Genomic DNA, 22,020 nt, shown 5'->3' with positions numbered 1-22,020 from the left:
CTGTTAAATGAAATAAACAACTGTAATTGAGGGTTTTTTTGTTTTTGTTTTTTTTAAATTCTAGATCTTCATGGAAGTCCAAATTCTGCAGCTGGAGTCTGTCTACAACATTATTTACTATGAAAGGCTTTCAGAGTAAGACAGTGCACGATAAGAAATCTTAAAATAATTTTTAAAACCCACAGAACTAAAAGAAAATTTCTAAGTTAAGTCTACTAGTTTTACATAGTAACAGTACAACAATATGATTATGTTCAAGAGAAGTTATACAGGGATGAACACTAATCATTAACTGTAACTAGGGAAAGTGTCTTCTAAGTAACTAGGGAAAATATCTTCTTTGTCAACATTCAAAGGTTTTAGCTACTATAAAGAAAGAGGATGAGCATACAGGGCTTTACTTACCACATGGCATGCACTTTTCTTTCTCATAGTCAAAATATTCATCATGAGAGCAGTTGTAACAGCCTAAAGAAAAGGGGAAAGATAGATTCATTTTACATTTCTCAGAGAACAGTGTTCAGCCTATGCTATGTATAATCTAAAATCTTAAATTTCTCTTATTAGGAAATTGTATTGATTGTAACTCCTTACATTCAGGTAAGCATCTCCAATGTAATCCTCAGAAGGAACTGTGCATGTAGTAAATTTGGGGGGGTTCTCCAATTATATTTGTTTGTCTAATAGGAACAACATTGTTCTCTTCACACCTTTTCTTACCTAAGTAGAGGTAATTTTAATTCAGCACCAGTCAGAGGATTTTATCTTCATGATAACCTGAGTTCAATATAAAGCCAGGTGTAGTACAGGTACTGAACAGATTGTGCATTTAAAGCATAAGCTTTACCTTAATGAGGTAAGGTAAAGAAAGCAAAACTGCTTTAAAGGTAACATCAATGAAAACACTACTAACTGTTATATGGTTGAGGGAGGAAAAAAAAAACAACACCATGGAATATAATTATATTACTGCTTTGTGGTTTGAAATAGTACAGCTTATTACCTTCAATATTCATGTATTTGTAGTATTGATTTGGACAATTACAAGGCCTGTAATGCCAGGTGCAGTTGATACTGGAGCCATAGGAATAAGCATCCCCACTTCCTGTTTTTCTGTGAGAATTGTAATACTCACAATAGACAGCTGGAAATGGCAAAACCAGGAGAAAGGTCAGAATTTTGCAGAGAGAGAACATTGTTTTCAGAGGACTAAAGGGAGGACAAAATTTATCAGCAGCTTGACTTAAAAAAAAAACAAAAAAAACAAAAAAAAAAACCCTGTCACTGGTATTTTCAGTATTTCACAAAAATTGACATCAGCTTTAGTGATGTAAGTCAGTTTCTTTTTTTGTGAATTAATTGTGCAGGAATTTCCATAATTTTAATGCATAATACAGTGAATACTGAAAAGAAACTATGAAAGATTATAACTTCAGCATTGATGTATAACACCCTCACTTTCTCTTCTCATCTACGTATGGTGTCTGGGACACACTGTTATTTTCCTGTTTTGCAGTGTTCTAGCCAACACAGCTGTCTTTATTCCCTTGACATTCACATAGAAGATGAGTTAATCACAGCCAAAACCAATAGTTTTTTACAATTTTATATTTTTTCTGCTTACAAACTAACTGTTCATTGTACATTGACAGCAGAAAAAATAAAATGCCTTCTGTTGTTACTTCATTTTCTCTCTCATCATTCTATGGTACAAACAGACATAATACTGTTTATTTAGCACAAAGGAAAAGTATGGAGTTCAAAACTGAGGTGACTGAAGTAATCTATTTGTCCATAAAGAAAATAGAATGTAGAATGTGCATATATAAGCAATTTCTTGTGTTGCTATATCAATGTACTGCCATTAACAATGATTGTCTTTTAAACTGCTTTAAAGGAATCTTAAAGAAACATACGGCAAAACTCAGGAGTCCTCCAGTCGATGCAGATACCCTTATCTAGACATGCCATTGCATATACTGCAATGGCATCACACATGCATTCACAGTCGCCTCCAATGTCACAACCACATGAGTCTCGGACACAGGCCTCATAATAGGGCATACGATTCACCTGTATTGGAAAATCAAGTAATTAATTTTCTTGTATTCTTTACTGCCTGTTTTTTCACAGGTCCCTGTTAATACATGAGGAAGTCAAGAGAATCCATTGCACTGAAGTGAGAGTAACTACTATTTCCACTGAACGCTTGTCAAAACAATCTCACTTCAAAGAACTAGAACTCTCCTTAACAAGAATGTAGATATTTTCCTACTAACAATAGAAGCTGATGAGGTTTTCCCAGGTATGTATGTTTATATATTAAGCATATATTTAATCAGTTAAAAAAGAAAAAAAAACAAAAAAAAATTCCACAAAAATCCACATCATTATTCTCTACATCTATGTAGGAGGAAGTTGCAGTGAGGAGGGTGTCAATTTTTCTTCTTCAAGTTAAAAGTGATAGGATGCGAGAAAATGATCTCAGGTTGAGTCTGGTGAGGATTAGCTTGGATATCAGGAAGAATTTCTTCATGGAGAGGGCAGTCAAACATTGGAACAGGCTGTCCAGGGAAGTAGTAAGGTAAGAGAAAATCAAGTGCTGGAGTGTGAGTGTTTTGTGAAAATGCAGATTATACCTATAAGTAAAGAGAAGGTCTTATTAATTCTTACCTTATTGTGACAGGCAGAAAAGACTTGACTGTTGATGATGGAACATGTCTTTTCTGCCCAAGCTTTACGATAAGGGTTCTTGCTACAGGGGTCCACTACAAAGTACACATCCCCACAGAGAGGATTCTCTTTCCAAGAATTCACAAATTCCAGTTCATTTGATGCCACATATTTGCTTCGGGTTTCAAAGTCATCTTTCATATTACCATTATAGTTTCCACACAAACCACAGATAGTTTCCTGGATAAAATGAAAGCACTGTCAGTTGATTACGACTACATGCATTCACTTTTAGTAATTGCTAGTAATCTTTGCTATCATACAGAGCTGAGACAACTGTCATTAAACTAGCAGGTCAATGTGAATTGAAGTATTGTTCTCTGAAGAAGTTATTCTGCAATACCTGTGTTTCCCTGGAGATCTTAATGAAGAAGTTCATGTGCTTATTCCATACAAGGGTCATGTTATATTTTCCTGGGATAATGATATCAAACATCAGGTGGAGGGCATTCTTTCTCACATTATACCTCACTTGAAGATTATTCCCAGAAATAGAGAAGGTTTCATCTCGCAGTATAATAGTCAAGTTCTGGAAGAAAAGTTGTGTATAAGTTATAAATTATCAAGTTTCAGTATTTTTCCTTTGACTTTCCATGAATCATTGTTGCAGATCAGATACTGTACTGCTGTAGACAGTCTCATTTTTTACATCTGCCAGAAACTTTGGAATAACTTACTGTCAGCAGCGATGAAGATCTTAAAAGGTAAGAGATTATCCTTGGGTTGTCACCCTACCTTAAAATGATTGGGTTTTATTTCCGTTGGATTTTTATTTATTTATTTATTTATTTATATGCAAATCATCATAGGAAATATTTTAAAATACATTGTTTTAGTCTCACTGTTAGGTATACTAGAACTCGGATCACATCTTATGCATATATTACAGCCAGCCATCTGCAGCAAGCAGAGTAGAGGGGGTCTCTCTTCATGTTTTCTTAGATAAGAGTTGCAGAGAAAGACAATGTATCACTTGGGCTCTTCTATTCTTTTCTACTCTCAGGTGTGGGCTCTTCTATTCTTTTCTACTCTCACGTGTACTTTGTTAGAATGGAGGTTATGTTTTTTGTGTTTCAGTGTCTAGAGAATTAGTAGAAAGATTTGTATGGAGTATGCACTTAGGAATCTAGATCCTAAGAGCAGCTCTGATGAACTAAAACTGCCAATATGCAGTAATGTTGCAAATGTGTTACTGCTTGCAGTGACTGTTCATTGGGGTAAAACCTCAGCTGTCCATAAACTTCTCTCCAATTATAATGAAAGATTCTAAGGTGAGAAGATAATACTGTGCATTAGTGTTCAAGTATAGCTGAGAACTGCGAAACTTAACTAATTTTGGAAGCTGTCAGACAGCAGTGGAAATAAGGTTAACTGCTCACTGCTGCAGTTTCACAGATGTATATCACGTAGTAAGATAGCAGAGATCTGGATATATATTGAATTGTCAAACACTACCCAGAGTAAGAGAAATTTGGTGTAATTTTGTAGATTGTCCATGATAAGAATTCCTCACTTTTACTGTTCCTCTGCTGCTTTCTTGACTTAAATGGCTACTCAGTTGAGTAATAGTAAAATGAATATCTTACCCCAAGGTAAATGCTGATGGATCTAGAGCACGTAACACCTGATTTCCCACAAATGACATTCTCAGTAACGATTTTAAATGATGAAATAGGCCTATTAACATTGCAGCCATCCTTAAAAAAATAAAAACACATGCAGATAGATGTAATAGACTCTCTTCTGTTCCTTGTAGAACCCACATATCTGTAATCTGAAGTAAATAAAGCTACTACTGAATCACAGTTATTTCATTGTTTTGGGAGGTAACAGTGACCAACTGACATCACTTCACTGAAAGACACAGTTGACTGGTACAGAAGATGTACCAATCAATGACTTTAAATGTTATTTAATTTAAAATTAGTTACACATACATTAAAAATTTCATTTTGAGAACTAAATGCTTTTTATTTTAGAATTGTAAATATATAGAGAATAAACACCCTTTTTGTATTTAATAAGATTCAAAGTGCTCTACTGGATATAGATGCATCCCAGGATATTTTTGTCAGCCACTTAAAACAAGGTATTTCTTGATACTGAGACACAGCCAAAAGCATCAGTAAGATGCAGATTACCATAGCTAATATGTATTCACAGTTGCCATCAAACACAAAACGCTGTCCATCAAAAGTGGTGATATGGCCTTCTCCATAAAGATTACATGTTGAGGAACATCTTGATTTCTGAACACATTTCCATTTGCCTTTTCTACAAGTGCTGAGAGTGAAAAGAGAAACCATAATTAGATTCCAAAGAAATACCACCTTATTTCTTTTTACATGCATACATATTTATAGATATGTCATTCATTTAATAGCCTGGTGTACATTGTGGCCAAGTCACATTTAATGTAAGAACCATAAATAAAAGTTACAGATTGCTAAGAAAATTAATTTATGATGAAGAAGATGTGTTAAGACTCTTTTCCTTTCTTTTCCACTGAAGAAAGAATATAAGCTCATTTATTTCAGTTGCTGATGAGAACAGACATCTCAGTTATGTGTGCTTTGGTTGCTGGTGACTTTAATACTACATTAAAAAACAGAAATTGAACAAAGTACTCCGAGAATGCAGCTAAAGAAATGCAAGTAATCTTTCTGGGAGGCTGTTTTTATCTACAGAAAGGAAAGAAGACTGCCCTCATCTTTATTTAGGTTGAGATTATAATTTTTGACCTGATGCAGTTTACAGTTAAAGTCCCTAATGGATGCCCTTATTCCCTGAATATAGAGGTGACATAAATATCCCTTAAACTCCTATGGCTGACTAGTAGATCTTTTGCTTGTACTTATTTATTGTCAGAATCATGTATACAAACATACTAGCAAATATTTTGCTTCTCTTTACCACCTCTATGCTTTGTCACTGTATTCCTTCTGTTCAACTTTCAGCTTTTGCCACTTCCTACTTCCCTGTCAGATAAGTGTTATATAGCTGCACAGATTAGTGAAAATGAGGTTCAGCAGTGAAAAATGGTTTGACTCTTACCAGATTTCACATTCAGTTTGGATCTGTTCACCTTTTCCATATGAAAGGCCTCCATATTCACAAGGACACTCCTCAGCTGGTACACACCTGCCATCAAGATTTTCATATAGCCCATCAGCACAAACACAGCCTGATTCACATTTAGTAGGAATCTGGTAAAGACCAACAGATTAACAAAATTAAAAGGGACGTAAAATGCATTTTTATCTTGTGCTTGACTCACATAAAGGATGAATCTATACTCAGTCCTATCTTTTATTTGATTTCAATGTTATGATTATTCCATATGCTAATATACTAATAAATTTAACTGCTTTCACTGAAGTTACAAGATATACCTATTGTGTGAGAAACTAAATGTACTCGAAAACTCTCAGAAATGTCTATTATTGCTTACAGTTTTCAGACAGAGTACAAACTAAGCTTCTTTACTATCAGTGTAGCCTATAACATTACAGTTTGTATGGGAAATTGATAATCACAGCCTGAACCTTTAATTAATCAGCTGGGGCAAGTGTTGGGTCAGCTGTGGGAGCACAGGTGAGAGTAATTGAGCTGTGCTCCCAGAAGGGGTGGAGCTTGACTCCATCTCCTCTAGACCTCATTTAAGGACTGACCACCACACAGGCAGCATCTCTCAGAGATCACTCCTTAGTGGAGATTGTCACAGCGGTTCCCTGTGGACTGAAGTCTTCCATTGGGTGAGTTTTTCCTGTAAATAACCTTTTGGATATTTACCACCACCATCTTTTCATTATTGCCACCATACACCGTTCTTTCAATCAATCTGTTTCTTTAATATAAAAGGAAATGAAAACTCCATAAAGATAGATCCTCTCATTTCACTAGTAGAAACTGATTTCTGCCTAAGATTCTCAAGTTCTTCCTCTCGTAGAGTATTAATATCACAGGACTGTGTAACTTACACATTCAATTCCAGTAGCCAGCATCTGACAAGTAGGGGCACATGTAGCTCCATACTTGTTTTCCAAGCTGTCAGAACATGATATATATTTCTTTGGAGCTCTGCAGCTTTCTATGAGAAAGGAACAAAAACAAACATGGGAGATTCTGAAGTAACAATTTTATAGAGGAAAATAATATATTTCAAAGTAAGCCATATCAGACTCATACCTGCAGGATTTTGAAGCTTGCCAGTGCAGCTTAGCCTCCCATTAACACAATAGCTAGAGAGAAAAAAAAAAAAGTGGGGAAAAAAAAAAAAAAAAAGGTATTTTGATACAATTATCTCCTAACAAATAGTTTTAGATTTTCAGCAAAATTACTTCCTGTTTTTCATCATTGGAAGTGCTTCCTTTGTGTTACTTGCTTCTAAGTGGAATGTGACTCAACTTGCCTCTCTTTACTATTGGTAGTATACAGAAACATTTGTTTAGAAAGTGAAAGTTAAGTAATCTTGGTGTTTGTATGCAACTATACAGACAAGGTTAGCAAAATCTCCTACTATCTTCAGCTAGGAATAATAAGATTTTACATATTATTTTCTGGGTTTTTTTTCCTTAAAGTTTTCAAGCTTAGGGTTAGTCAGATGTTTTCTGTTTAAGAATTTTTGTACTTTAGGAAGTGGCAAAAAGATCTTAAACATTCATGTGCCACTAAAAGTAATGGAGACTGTACTGGTTTTTGCAGGGATGGAGTTAATTTTCTTCATAGCAGTTATACGGTGAAATATTTCGGATTTGTGATCAAAATTGCATTGATAAACAAATGTTTTAGCTATTGTTGAATAATCTCAAAGCTTCATTTTCTTCTCATGCCGCCCCACCGGCAAGTAGGCTGGAGATGCATGAGAAGTTGGAAGGAGACACAGCTGGGATATCTGACCCCAAAAGCGCATCCCACACATTGTGCTCAGCAATAAATCTGGGAGAAAGAAGGAAAAGGGTAGACATTTGCAGTTATGTCACTCATCTTCCCAAGTAATCAGAGAAAGCCCTGCTTTCCTGGAAATCGATGAATATCTGTCTGCTGAGAAGCAGTAAATTTTGCTTTTGCTGACCTCTTTGCTTATTAACTAAGTTTATTTTTACGTAATAAAAACAAGGAAAGTTATTAAACTGTCTTTATACTGACTCATAAGTTTTCTTGCTTTTGCCCTTCTGCCTTCCTCATCCTGCTAAGGATGAATGAGTGAGTGGCTGTGCAATGCTCAGCTCCCTGCTGTCTCTGTTGTGGATTAACCACACTTGAAGACACTTCTTCATTTCATATTTGTTCATCTTTAAATCTGATACACGTACCAGGTTATCCCACCAGTCATTGTTGATTGATCAGGTAAGATGAACTTCCTATCTTCAAAATAGCAGGGACAATGAGATTTACGAACGCATTCATTCTTGTGGTTTAGATATGTTCCTCTAGGACAATGGCAGCCTTCAATTGGGATGTCAGTTGGATGACATTCTAGGGTTGGGTTGGAGAGTGACAAGCAGGTCCTTTCACATGCCTGAGTGTTGTAGCTGAATGTTTGATTTCCAGTACAAGTAATAGCTGTAAAACAAGAGGAAAGTGTATGTTGAACTCCATTTCCTTGTCTTTTTCCCTGTGAGTGATAACTGGGCTCACAGTAATGTGCTGCATCTATTCTGTCAATAACTTCAATACTTAAGCCTAGCTATTGCTTTTTTTTTTTTTTTTTTTTTTTTTTTGAGGAGGCAGAGCTGTAGTAAACAATATTTTAGAGCAGATCTTAATATGGCTGCTTGGAAGTTTTTGAAGGTTATATGTAATCTTATTGCCTCTTTTATATGTTGGAATGAAATAATGCAGGGGGAAACTTTGCAGAAATGTTTTTACACAATTCTGAAAGCCATCGGTTCATGTGAATGTGGCTTTTATACCTTCTAGTTGGTCTTCTTGAGTAATAAGTAGTTATTTTCTAATGGCTAATGTATTTTAAAATGTTGTCTCATTCTCAGTTTTTGTCACAGGTCAAGCAAACCTGGGCACGTTCTAGTGGATCTGTATGTGTGCAATAACCTGATGGCAGAAATACATTGGTTGAGTTACTTACTGCAATTGTCCATACTGTTTCTCCAGTTCTCAAGGATTAAACCCATTGAACTGCATATTCGCGCATATGATCCCAGAGCAGAGCAAATATAAGGAAAGGTCTCTTCATAATTACAGGCTTGGTAGACGCACCTCTGAAACCCAACACAAGGGAACTGTTCTGTTACTGCGAGAAGGCATTTGGAAGTACTAAATGTGATAACAGTACTGAGGTAAGTCAAGCAAAATACATAGTTCTGCATAACTAAAACAGATCAAAATGATCAGACTAATTGTCTGATAGAAATGAGTAAAATATGCTTAGTACATAAACGATTTAGTTTATTTGATTTTTTATTTTCATAATGTTTCATGGAGACTGGCAAATACAATGAATCCAATTACGCAGCAGGGAAAACCAGTACTTTCATAGTTAAAATTTCTGAAAAGGAAAATAAGCAAAAGTATTTTCACATTTTTAGAATTATAAAAAAATCTGAATTGGATGGGACCCATATGGTTCATGGAGTCCACCTCCTGGCTCTGCATAAGACCACCCCAAAGTCAAATGATACATCTGAGTGTGTGGTTCATGGAATTCTAGGGACAGGAATAGCAGCATAGGGCCAAATAGATATCCAATACAGTGGAGGTTTATTTAAATAGAACATGCTTGTTTCTTAGCTTCTATGCATTGCATTGATGCAGATGAGTGGCATACTATATATGAGATCAGTATGGTCCATCTTTGTACTTGCTCTGTATTCCATCTATCTTAATTTCCTACCTTGTAGAAAGGAGTGGGGTTCACCACAGCATGGCATTTCTCAAACGCTGTACCCTTCTTTGTTAGAATGGAGCAATGAGTCTCTGCAGATATTTCTAAGTAAAACAAAGTCATGGATATAAAGTACCAGTGCGTGTTAGAAGGAGGAGAGATTTTGCCCTGCAAATTATGGAATTAGAGGCTTGGAAGGGATCTCAGAGGCTTGTCTAGGTTATAACCCTGCCAAAGAAACACCAGAAATGCTTATGTTAGCATTGACTAATGCCTGACTATTGCTGAAATATCTTCTTGATGATTGAATTTGTGATTTGCAATCATCTCGGTCTGTGGTTCTCCCAGATACTCTTTGGACTTATAGAAGTGTCAAATGAAGCTAGCTGCAGAGATGAGTTACAACAAGACCATCTACTTACTGTTCAGCTGACTCAAAGCACAAGGGTCAGTCTCTCTCTCCATAGCAGGAAGGCAATTTCCTGCCCTCCAGGAATCTACAAATAGGGAAGCTGTTCCTTCAGTGATATCCATGCTAGTCATGAAGTCATCTGTAGTGTCTCCATTGTAATTACCACACAAACCTAAGAATATCAGAAATGAGTGTGAAAACAGAAAAAAAAAAAAAAAGGTACACAATAGTCTGTTTCATTCTTTTACAGTAGTGAGAAAATTGTGTTAAAAGTTCCAGATGGAGTGTCAGTGAAGATTAATAGGTCAAATAGCCTGAGAATCACCTCCTCTCTCAGAGGTGACTTGCTAGCTATGTTCTTTTGATGCGGCTTAGGATACAAGTGGCTTTCTGGACTGCAAGCACACACTGTTGGCTCATGTTGAGCTCTTCATCCAGCAGTAGTACTACCAAGTCCTTCTCTGCAGGACTGCTCTCAAATCATTTGTCATTCAGTCTATACTGATCTTTGAGATTGCTTTGACCCTGATGCAGGACCTTGCATTTGGCTTTGTTCAACTTCATGAGATTCACATGTGCCCAATTCTAAACAACTATATTGTATTTCACATGAAAAAAAATGCCTTCAAATTCCACTGATGATTTTTAATGTTATTACAGAAAAGAAATTCTAATCTGTTTTCCAGTGCAGCTATTTTTGTTTTTCTTTGGTGAATCCAGATGAAAAAGTTTATTCCTTGCAGGATAAGTGCTAAGGTTTCAAAATTACACTCTCTGAATTGTCTCCTTTTCATTGGAACTAGATTTCTTACCTAGGGTTCTGCCTTGGAACTGTGAACTGACTTTAACGTAGGCCTGGAACACAGGGGATGTTTGAACAATGAGTTCCAGTCCAAACTCTGTATGCATTTGAATGAACATCGAGGATTGTCTGAAAATAGTGATGTCTCCTAAAAGAAGAAGATTTAAAAACAGAGATATTCAAGCATAGGAATACTGTTTAAGTAGTGATTTTAATATATATATAAATGTTCAAGCATTCTGTCTACACATCTTTTCCTTCTACATTCATGTTTCCACAGAGGGACAGATGCACTGGAAAAGATTATAATTTTCTTAGAGAAGTTGATTGTTACTATCAGTAGCAAGATTAAAGATGTTAGGTTGCAGGATGTAATACAGGTATTTAATATAATTCAGATTGTGCATACGTTCTCCTTTCTTTACCTGATTTGTAAGGTAGCCGCTTAAGTTCATCATCATCAGTAAGGAGTTCATTCTGAGAAATCACAATTTTGTCCTGTATGAAAAAGACACAATCCAAAGTAAACATTTGACTGGTAGTACATATACTTTCTTAAATTTAAGTAACTGTATTCTCAGTGACCTATATAACAGGAAAATATTGATTCAAGCTTTTTCTTACGTTTCTTCAGTTTTCACTTCAAAAATACTTCTTCACAGCACTCCTAATTACATAAGTTGATAAGACAACAAAGATCTCTACTGTGTGTAGTATAGTATCTATTCCCCATGATTTTTCTGCTCAGACTTAAAATATTTGTTTTGCTAGACTGATTAATGAAAAGCTGGATATAACCTGTGGAGAGATTACTTACCTTTGTGGACAGGTAAATTATAGCACTAAGCGATGTCTCAGAATGAGAATAACCAGTCTTTTCATAAATAGCCATTAGGGTTCCATTGTGTGGCAGGCTAGAACTCTGGAGGAAAATAATGCAAAGGTATGTCTGTTAGAGTAAAAATTATTTGTGAAATAAATGTTTATCATTGGAAGACCTCTGCTTGTGTTCTACGGGAAACTGAAGACAGATATATATCCATCTGATTTTTTTGTGGTTCTATATTTCAGGAAATTACCTTCATAAGAATGTAAGTGCAAACTCCATGAAACCTGTATGATCTAGAATCAAATGTGGTAACAAAGGAGCCTCCTTCTAGTGAGCATCTTCCAGGGCAGGGCAACTCTTTGCAGTTCCATTGACCCATTGTACACTTACTGAAGAAAACAAGAAATTCTGTGTAAGATAATTCTCATTCTAAATGATTATTTATCAGCAAAGATGATTTGATCCTCCCATCTGGAAGTTTTTCTGCAGCTGATCAATTTGGTAAATTGGTTAGTATACCTGATGTAGCATATATAACATTTATTTCTACTGTTCTGAAACTTCTGCATCTTCATTCTAAAATGTCAGCTACTTATTAGTCATGGAAAATATCACTTTTGTCACTATTTGCCTCACAATTTCATGATTTGACTTTCTGTGTGTTTGCATGAGCTGAAGTTGTTCCTCTTGAAGTCGCTGAACTCTGCTATGGATTGTCATAATCTCTGCTCAACACATTATCCACAAAATGTGAGTTCATTGTTACAGTTCTGAGAAATGTTTATGTTATTTGTTGTCAATTTTATTAATTAGAATGATGACAGCAAGAGAATTAAAACCATACAATTTTGATGCATTTAAGATAATTTCAGTACTTAAATATTGCCTTATGTAGTTATTTTCTGTTACAGAATTCAAACATGGTTTTCAGGACTGATTTGGTAATTCAGTCTGCTGAGACTGCCAGAAAGAAATTGTAAATATTTTTTTAATGCTAATTTTACCTCCATTTTACAAGAAAATGTTAAAAAAACAAACAAAAAAAAAACAGTTATTGATTTGATTTTGATCTAAAAGAGCATTTGTATTTCTACCTGACATGATTTAAGAAATAAGACATGCATGTGTGAATTTAATTAAAAATATATTGTTTTTTAAAACTCAAATAATGTGACCCCAGAGACGATATGACACACTTTGAGTTGCCCTCAGGACAGTTAGGCTGAATTGTCAACTTACTTGGTAAGTATGCTCTCCATCTTCTAAATGCTACTCACCAAGTTCTACACGCTGCTTTCATTGTATCACCAGGAGCATATGTTTCCCCATTCAGTGTACATGGGCACTGTTCAAGGTGAACACATGTGCGATTCTTTGAGATGTCATCAAGAACAGTTCCTGCCAGAGAAGACAAAAATATATATAAAAAATATATATATTATATATATAAAATATAAGTATATTTTAGTATATTTACTTAGCACTAATAAATTACATGCCTTCCAAAACCAGATGTCATCAAGAAAGGCTACTGACAAAGGTAAAAATGGTGGATGAGAATGTTCTTTTCATTACAGTTTTTCTAAGCATGTTAGCTTAAATTACTATTAAGGAGTTATACAGAGTTCTTCAAATATTGCAGGACTTCTCAGAGGTATACTACCTTTTGCTGGTGCTCTGAAAGGATAGATGCCTGTTTAGAAAAGGAAAATAATTAAATCTGACTCTACTTACATTATAATACAGAAATATAAAAAAGCAGTTTATAATTATCCCATCACAAACTGTAGTATTGTGAAGAAAATGCTTTCTCAACTACCTTCTAGCAAATAGGAACCAAGGCTCTTTAGTGATAGTGACTGTTTAAGAGAAATGACAGTTCTAGCTGCATGATGCCCTCAAATGGACCTCTCTTTCATTGTGTAAGAATACTACTCCATGTGACTTGATCTGCACTAAAAGTATTTATATGGATCATTAAGGATATGAAGAAAACAGAGATGATACCTTCTGGACAAAAGCAACCATAGGTACAGTGACTGGAACAGCTGTACTCAGGGTTGGAGCAGGTTTTAATACATGGAGAACCACATTCCTCGTAGATTTGATTAGCAGAACATTTGCCCACAGCTGCAACAACCAGAAGTTCAAAGTGTTAAGGTTTTCAAAGTGTAAACAAAAGAATCTCTTATCTACAACAGGGGATGGAGAAGATGTGAAAACTAGCATTAATAGTCTCTTATCATGCCTCAGTACTCAGTACGAAAATGCTATGATTTGGAGAAGAGCCGGCTATTGTTCCACCGTGAGTATTAAGAATTAATATATGGTTCTTTGAATGTATATTGTGCCTTACTAATATTTATAAATTCCTCGGGGCATTTTGTAGTCACTGATTCTTCTGAAGAATTCAAATCAATTGAAAACCAACCAAAAATAAAATGGGTTAACAATTTAGGTAAGAGGGGTAGTATTGGAGAAGAAGAAGAAAAATTACTTTAGAAAGAAGTGCAAATTAAAAGATTTGGTATAGTAGTAGAAATTAGAAGGGAAAGCTTTAAGTACGTATGAGGAAAGAATGAAAAAAATCTCATCAGTAAATAGAAAAAGAGCATTGCCAGTACATGTGAAGATCAACAGAACAGAAGAATACAGCACAAGAGATGGGGTAGGGTGAAACGATATAAGGCCTTGAAACTAAAAAAGGGATTTCACTACTTTTATGCTAGTATCTAATTGGTAGCCAGTCTCAAAGATTTTTTTCAAGTTAATTTATCTTTTCTATGAGAAAAAGATGTTCTCATCAAAGCAATTTATTTTTATCAATTTACTACCCATGGTTGGGATTAAATGCAGCTTACAGCAGAAGTTTTCAGTCCTCCAGTTGAACACCACTTGATGGGACATAGCACATTGCCTTGAATACTCTGACAGTGTAGAGCAAGTACAGTTCTTTTGTCCTGGCTCACTGCAGTCTTGCATGTCAAGCTGACAACGAGTGACAAACCCATCCTTTGGAACACTGCAGGTTGGTGACACCAGGTTAAGCAGCTGAGAGCAGATCACAGCCTAAATTAAAAAAGGAAACAAATGATTCTAGTACTATATTCCCCATCTCAAAACCAGAAAAGGAAATCTCTGCTATTTATGATTTTCTTGCTGGATTTTTTCTTTTCCCTAGTTTAGTAACAGCCGTGGAATTATTTCCATGTCTTCAGAAGTTGAACAGTAGCCATTATTTTGGTGCCATGAATCTCCCTATGAATGGCTGAGAACATCACAGAGAGAGAATATGTTGTCTCAGGGTGATACATTAGTGATAGGGATGTGTTCCTGGACAAATATCACTATGTGGAGATATCAACATGAGTTCCCCTTTGTGCATGCTTTTAATATTGAATTTTGCCTAATGAAGTATAACATAGCAAAGAGAAAGCAAAAAGCTTAAACCTTCCATCTGACAGAAATTCTCTACCAGATTAAACTAATAATAATAATATATATATATTTGTGGTTTTTTTTTTTTTTTTTTAATGTGAATACAAGTAATATTTACAAGTCTCTTTTTCACAAGCTTATCTTCCTCACACAACCCACATAAATGCCTCTTCACTGTGGAAATTATGATTTGAGTTTTCCTGGTGAAACAAGATCATTCTAAGAATGATTTAATTCCTACACCTGCAGATTCGAAGAAATAGAAGCTCTTTACTTATTTGCTGCTACCAAGTGCCTGCCTTTAGTCAACCATATAAATATGGATGCATCATGTTTCAGGTACATTTATTTTCTTTTTGTTTAGGACTGGAAGTGATAGCAACAGATAGTGGTTGACTATTGTGAATGCTGTTATCCGGCAATATACTATAAGTTTTTCTGAACGTCTTCAGGTTTGTACAGCTTACAATTTCAGCTGTTAGTTGTTTCACACTAAGCTAATTAAAGCTCCATGAAATTCCTGTGATGACCTTAATCAGTTTTCAGAAGGCTGTGAGATAACTACTGGTAGATTTATATGAATCATACAAATCCTGATTCAAAATGTATTTTGAATTTGTATTTTTCAAAATGAATTTTCTATAGAATCACAAGGTTGGAAAGGACCTACAAGATCTTCTAGTCCAAATGTATTCCCTTTACCATACCAACAGAAAACCCCTGAACAATATCTCCTAGGTCCCTATCCAGATGCTTCTTGAACACTGCCAGGGTTGGTGACTCCACCACCTCCCTGGGCAGGCCATTCCAGTGCCTGACCACTCTCTGAGAGAAAAGGTTCCTTCTTATGTCCAGTATAAACCTCATCTGATAAAACTTGTGGCCATTTCCTTGTATCCTGTTTGTTGCCTGGCAGAAGAGGCCAAGCCTCTCCTCATCACAACCTCCCTTCAGGAAGTTGTAGGGTGCAATGAGGTCTCCCCTGAGCCTCCTCTTCTCTAGGCTAAACAATCCCAGCAGTCTTGTTGCAAATAACACCTCTTTCTTGTATCATGCTATACAACTTTTAAAATTAATTATTTTCTTGAAAGTGGATTTTATGAAATTATGGTCTCTTTGTTGGTAGTTTCTACTTTGTCTATCCCTATTAAAAATCTCACTGCAGAAAATCCAAGATCTTTCTTACATATTTTTTGTGAGGAATGGTAGGAATTGTTATCTCCTCAGACAGGCAGATCTCTGATGGATCATCCATTTTTTGCAATGCAGCAAACTTGTATGTATCCAGTAATTTACCTGTAAATTGAAGGGTTATAATTTGTCAGGAAAAAGCCCATGGATTCATTTAATTGTTGCTGTGATGAAGTAAAAAAGATTCTGATCTTTGACTATAAAAAGTTGCTATTAATATTATTTTCCTGATAACAGCTGGTTATTTTGCACTCTGCCTGTACCCTATTCAATAAAACTTAGTTTTACAACTGTGATTTTCTCTTGATTATCAGATTAGCAGTGTGCTCCTGAAGGTAATTTCCTATCCTTGCTACCTAGCGCAATTTGGTTTGCATTGAGGACTGGCCTTTGCCTACAGAATTGCTACCAGGTAAAAAAACACTAGAGGATGTGCTCTTGGTCTGTGGGCAATGAGCTCCAGCTGCTCATGAATACCAGTCCAACAGACCAGGTTAGAGTGAATATGAAAGGCACTCCCTCAGTCACAGGGCTGATGTAAAATCCTCAGCTTCAGTGAGTTTTTTCCAAAGTTTCATCCTTATTGGATGAACTACTTAATAATATTCTTGTCCACTTTGTTCTTTTTATTACTGTCTCGCTCTTGTTTCTGTCTAATGTAGTCATTTCACTCATTGTTTCTTGCAATGAACCTTGATGGTTATGTGAGTCAGGTGAGAAAACATGATTCTTACTCCTTGTTTCTAAACATCTCTTGTTTGAGTTGAGAACCTCTAACATTATTGCCACAGCAAATAATTGTGCATAGCATAATTGTATGACAGACAGGTTTGTTGGTGATTCATAGGAGTGCTCTTCTCAATTGAGTGAGCAGTCACAGCAAGTAAAGAATTAAAAGACTGCCTTGACTTAGTTTGATTTGATCTCCTTCCATGTGATCTACCATTAGATCTTACCTTCACTCACAAAGTCATTTAGTTCATAGCCATCATAATTTCCACACATTCCACAGGTCTTCCCCATGTACTTTTTTTCAGTCAAAACCTAAAATCAAAGGAAATATAAAAATGAATTGCCCTAATTAAAATTATCTATGCAGTACTACTTTCTCAAACAAATTCAGTTCAAGAATCCAGTTAAAGGAGATACTTCTCACTAATATCATTGACTTGAGTGGATGAAGAGTTCTGAAATCAGTAACTTCCTTTCCTTATCAGCATGCAGTGAGTGCTGTGACTTTTTATTTATTCAGTGAAAACCAAGATTCTAAGAGATCTGCAGTTAACTGAGTGAGGCTATTACTTTAAGGAGCTGGAGATAAATGGAAAAGATACTGTTTCCTTCTGTAACTTCGTTGACAAAGCATGTATTTCAGGATTGTTATCTTAAGAAATACAATGTTATGAGAAGAAAATATACTTTCAGAGAAAAGTTATTTATTTATTGCTTTAGATAGCAAGATGATAATATTGCTTCTGATTACAATCAACAAATTATTCTGAAAATCTTAAATCAAAGAAAATATTTGGACTGTATGTAAAATATAGCATGTGCTGGAATATAATGTATTTTATATTTTTCTCCTGGAATAGCCTCAGGTTAGCACAGAATCCGTGAAAACATCAATAGATCTCAACATCTGTTGCTTCAGATAACAAATGCTGGAATTTAAAGAAATAAGTAGGTATAAAATAAATACCGAAATAGTAAGCACATCCAAGAAGCACCAATTCTATATAAAAACTGTCAGTCCTGTAAGTCAGTGAGAATATTTTTTTTTGCTTCATGAGAACATTTTTACTAACCATGAGGTAGTCCTCATTGTTCCACATGACAACTAGTTCCATCTCCATCAGCTTGGCAACAAGGCGGACACTACGCCCATAAGGTGCTATCTGTATTCCATTGCTGGCATAAGGCAGCTTGATGACACTGTAATGTGGGAGAAGACAAACTGAGCTTCTCTTATCACTGTTATGTGGGTATTCACTGTCTTTTTTTTAGACATAATATACATTGCAATCTTAGTGCTTGTAGCAACACAAAATAGATCTTTTTCTTCTTTGTAATTGTAATATTTTGAGATGCATTAACATTTGGAAATCAATATCAGCTGCTTCATAGAAATACCACCAAGATACAATTACATGTATTATGTTATTGATACTATTTGTGTAGGAATCTGTATCTTCACTTGGTTTGTTTTTTAGAGCATAGATTTACATTTAAAAATGCAATACTTTGGATTCTAAAGAGTGTGAATGCTTGATAAGAAGAAATAGGAGTAGTCTGGATGTGTTAACTTCTATGATTTGTTAATTCGCTTTTGACACAATGTAGGCTACTTTGTTGAAACTGCATCTTGCTTTTTTTAACATATTTTTTTTCTTTTCATCTCAGAATCTTACCCGACACTCCTGACAGAAATGCTGTCTTTCTCAACAATGATGACAGAAGGACCCAGTTCAATAATGATCCTTGCAATCTTTTTGTCCAGCCCACGGCGGAACTGAATGTTGAAGTCTGGACTGGATTCATCACATACAGTTGCAAAGATATAGTTGCAAGTCCCAGTGAAGTCATATTGATATTTATCAAAAGTAGAAAAATGTCCTCCGCCCCAGGTAGAACAGGAATCCTTGCTCAAAACTGTAAATGAGAAAAACATATTTTGGCCTGCTTGCAGTGCCTTTGATCATTCTCACTGCTATTTCAAACACAAATTAAAGAAAAATCTGATAAGGTTCTAATTAATTAATCATGTGAACAACATTCTAGAGTAGTTTTTGTAGCCTTAAAATTTTACCTCTACTCAGGAATTCAAACAACAGTTGGAGTAAGAAAAAAAATCTTTTATTTACTGTAAGCAAGAGAGCTTCTTTTCTTCCTTTTAACTTTGGGAAACACCCCTGCATCTCCTTGGGTGATTTCAGTGTTAACTACCTTTTCCCAATCTACTCAATCTTTTTGAAAGGTAACAACTTGCTGCTGTAGAGATACCTTAGCATCCCAGACACAACATTTAGAGGGCTATCTATGCCTGTCTAATTATCAAGAATTCACTGCACAGTCAGATCATTAGATATCCAAAGACAGTCTTCAAACTCCACTTTTAAGTCCCCACTTTTTTAGTTCTGTGTTTGTGTGACAAAGTTCAAGCCAACATTGTAAATGTAGGGAATGTTTTAATCACTTATATCACTTTTTGACTGAAAGGACAGATAGTAGGAGGTTTAAATGAATCATAAAAAGAGATACAACTCCAGCATTTGATTTTACAGACATTTCTATACCTACTTAGAGCATTTGAACAGTCCCTCTGAAGCAGATAAAATTACTGAAGCAAGTAAAGTCAACATTCTTCTAAATCTATTTCCAGAGTGACTTAGTTGCTTGTCATTGTTCTGTAATTTTTTTTAATGCAGTTTTACAAAGCTCAGTATTTAGACTGTATCTTAGAAGCAGAAACCATCAGGTAAGTTTAGCAATGTCTACCTGCAATTTATATTCATTGTTCTAAAGCTGAAACATTTTCACCCTTTAAGAACAATGTAATGTTTGGAGGGTACTGTTGTTTTTATTCAGGTCATGTAGAAAAAACTGTTTTCCAATGAGCTGTTACCTGTTGACACAAAGTACTCCTCTTCCATACTTCTGGGCTGTCCAGAACGTCTAACTGGAAAATAGGAATCGGCTAATTGTTATCGTGGATCCTTCATGTCCAAACCTAGCTGGTTCAGTGTTGTGCATAACAGATATGACCAGAAAACCCCAGCTTTTTCAGAGCATGCCAGGGAATGATTATGGTCGGAGTGCAATAGATGTCCATTTCTATAAATACAGAGTGCCTTCAGAATGTAGTTTATTTGTTTTTATTTAAATCTTACTTAAAAATAAAAAAAAATTTAAAAAAAGTAACAAGTGGGAGTATGAATAATTCAGGATAACTTAAAATCCAATGATGGATATTTGTCTTTTGAGTACAATTCTTAATTAAGTGATGTGTATGGGCTTTCTTTTAATTGCTGTGTATCTATGCCCTACAATTCCTCTTGTTTTAAGAGCTGACAAAACACAGAGATGAGTCACTGAATTCTTCTCATGGGCTGCATTTAACTACTTTTCCCTTTAACATAAACTAATAAAGCTTTTCATGTAGCCTTTCCATGCTTAAGCTAAAGAGAATACGCATAACGTAAGCCATTCTTTGCAACTTCTGCCTACATAAATGCCTATCATAATAACATTTGCACTTTGTATAATGTTTTTATTACCAATTTAGTTATGAATTATACATTTTAAATTATGATATTAATTATAAAGAAACATTTAAATTATGTTGACTGTTCTAGTAGTACATCTGTTAGCTAACCTTTTTTAGTAATCTGGAGTGACAACATGCTAATTTTTTTGCACCATTAGTGAGTAAGTGTATTTTATCATCTTTTGTATTTCTTACTCTCAGAAGGACTAGCACAAATTAGCAGTAAGTAGGCAGCTGGAGTCAACTTTGATTACAGAGTAGGATGCATGCACACAAACTTTCTTAGCAATCGAGGGGGAACTTCCGGGAAATTATCAGGACTTGTGACAACAATAGCTACAGTCGGATGCTGAAAGGGGAGATATGTCCCACACCCTGTCTTTCTTTCTTGGATATAAGAGTGAGGAAGAACTACTCCATGTCCTGTTTCAACCTGAATTTATTCACAAGGGTAATCTGTAATTTTAAGATGATCTCATAGATTGAAATCCATATGTCGAATTAGCTGTCCCCCACTTCCTAGATTTTGGAAATGATTCAAAAGAATCGATTTCCTAAATTCTTAGATAATATTACTAGACAGTGATCTGCAGGAAGGAAAACTAAATGGATCACAAAAAGAAATCTCTAAATTTGGATCCCATCGGTTGAAAGTTACTGTAACTGCTCATAACTCTTCTGTCCCTTGGCATCAAAAACATAGTCGTAGACAAAAGCATTTTCCAGTTAGTGTTAAACTTACCATAGCCAGACAAAACACAATACCATCTTCTTATAGGCAAAACTCTTCATTTATAACTTCTAAAATTATTCCTTTAAAACCAGTTCTCTCTGAGGCAAGAACTTATTTTTATTACATGTTTTGTACAAAGTTTTCTGCAGTATTGAACTGATGCTGAATAGAGCTGTTACTCAGAGCTGCAATATGAACATTAAATAACATGTCAGTTACTTACTTCTTTGCAAGGTTTCTTTCTGCTTTTGGAGAAAAAAATGGGACCAATAATTTCCCTCAAAAGCTGTAGAAGGAAAAAAGACAATGTAGTTAAATTCTTCCATAGGCAAATTATTTTTATTATCTTTATTTTGTTGTATTTTTAAATCTTGTACAAACCAAAGCACGGTCAGCATAGACTTTATATATATTCATATCATATATTTTATATATGATATTTTTATATCATATATTGTGTGCTGATAATTACAGTGGAAAGCCAACTATTTCTGCTTGTAATAGAAAACTCTTCTGCAAATGATAAAATGTTACCAAAGACTGCCAGAAATCCTACATAATGCAGAATTTCCTGTACTTAAGCCTCAAATCCTTCCTTGTTAAAAACATATGGGATAAATCTTATTGCATGTTTCTGAATTCTTAGTTCATCAAGTGAGCAGACACGGTAGAAGGAACAGCCAAAACTGGGAAATTATGGGCAAAGTAATATTCCATGTGTTCTTTATAAGCATCATGCTATTTGTAGCAGAAAAGTGAGAAATGCCCAGACCT

General features: G+C 35.2%; 1 protein-coding gene across 1 annotated transcript; it reads right to left on the bottom strand.

Annotated features, from left to right (window-relative positions):
• Positions 1 to 397: 397 nt before the first annotated feature.
• Positions 398 to 19,899, bottom strand: MUC6 (mucin 6, oligomeric mucus/gel-forming). The gene is made up of 26 exons (XM_085547900.1): positions 19,872 to 19,899; positions 18,658 to 18,898; positions 18,055 to 18,181; positions 17,206 to 17,293; positions 16,245 to 16,354; positions 14,482 to 14,689; positions 13,628 to 13,750; positions 12,898 to 13,018; positions 11,871 to 12,009; positions 11,609 to 11,713; positions 11,217 to 11,289; positions 10,802 to 10,939; positions 10,000 to 10,161; positions 9,587 to 9,681; positions 8,822 to 8,954; positions 8,049 to 8,298; positions 6,922 to 6,974; positions 6,714 to 6,823; positions 5,788 to 5,939; positions 4,875 to 5,016; positions 4,320 to 4,430; positions 3,077 to 3,262; positions 2,674 to 2,913; positions 1,917 to 2,073; positions 1,004 to 1,144; positions 398 to 468 (listed from the first exon to the last, which is right to left on the bottom strand). The coding sequence occupies exons 1-26, from the start codon at positions 19,897 to 19,899 to the stop codon at positions 398 to 400; spliced, it is 3,504 nt and encodes a 1,167-aa protein (XP_085404026.1).
• Between the last annotated feature and the right edge of the window lie 2,121 nt (positions 19,900 to 22,020).

The sequence above is a fragment of the Coturnix japonica genome, chromosome 5 (genome assembly GCF_054131305.1).
Source record: "Coturnix japonica strain WE chromosome 5, WE-NBRP24, whole genome shotgun sequence".
Taxonomy (NCBI): Eukaryota; Metazoa; Chordata; class Aves; order Galliformes; family Phasianidae; genus Coturnix; species Coturnix japonica.
This window is presented reverse-complemented; position numbering and strand designations above follow the sequence as displayed.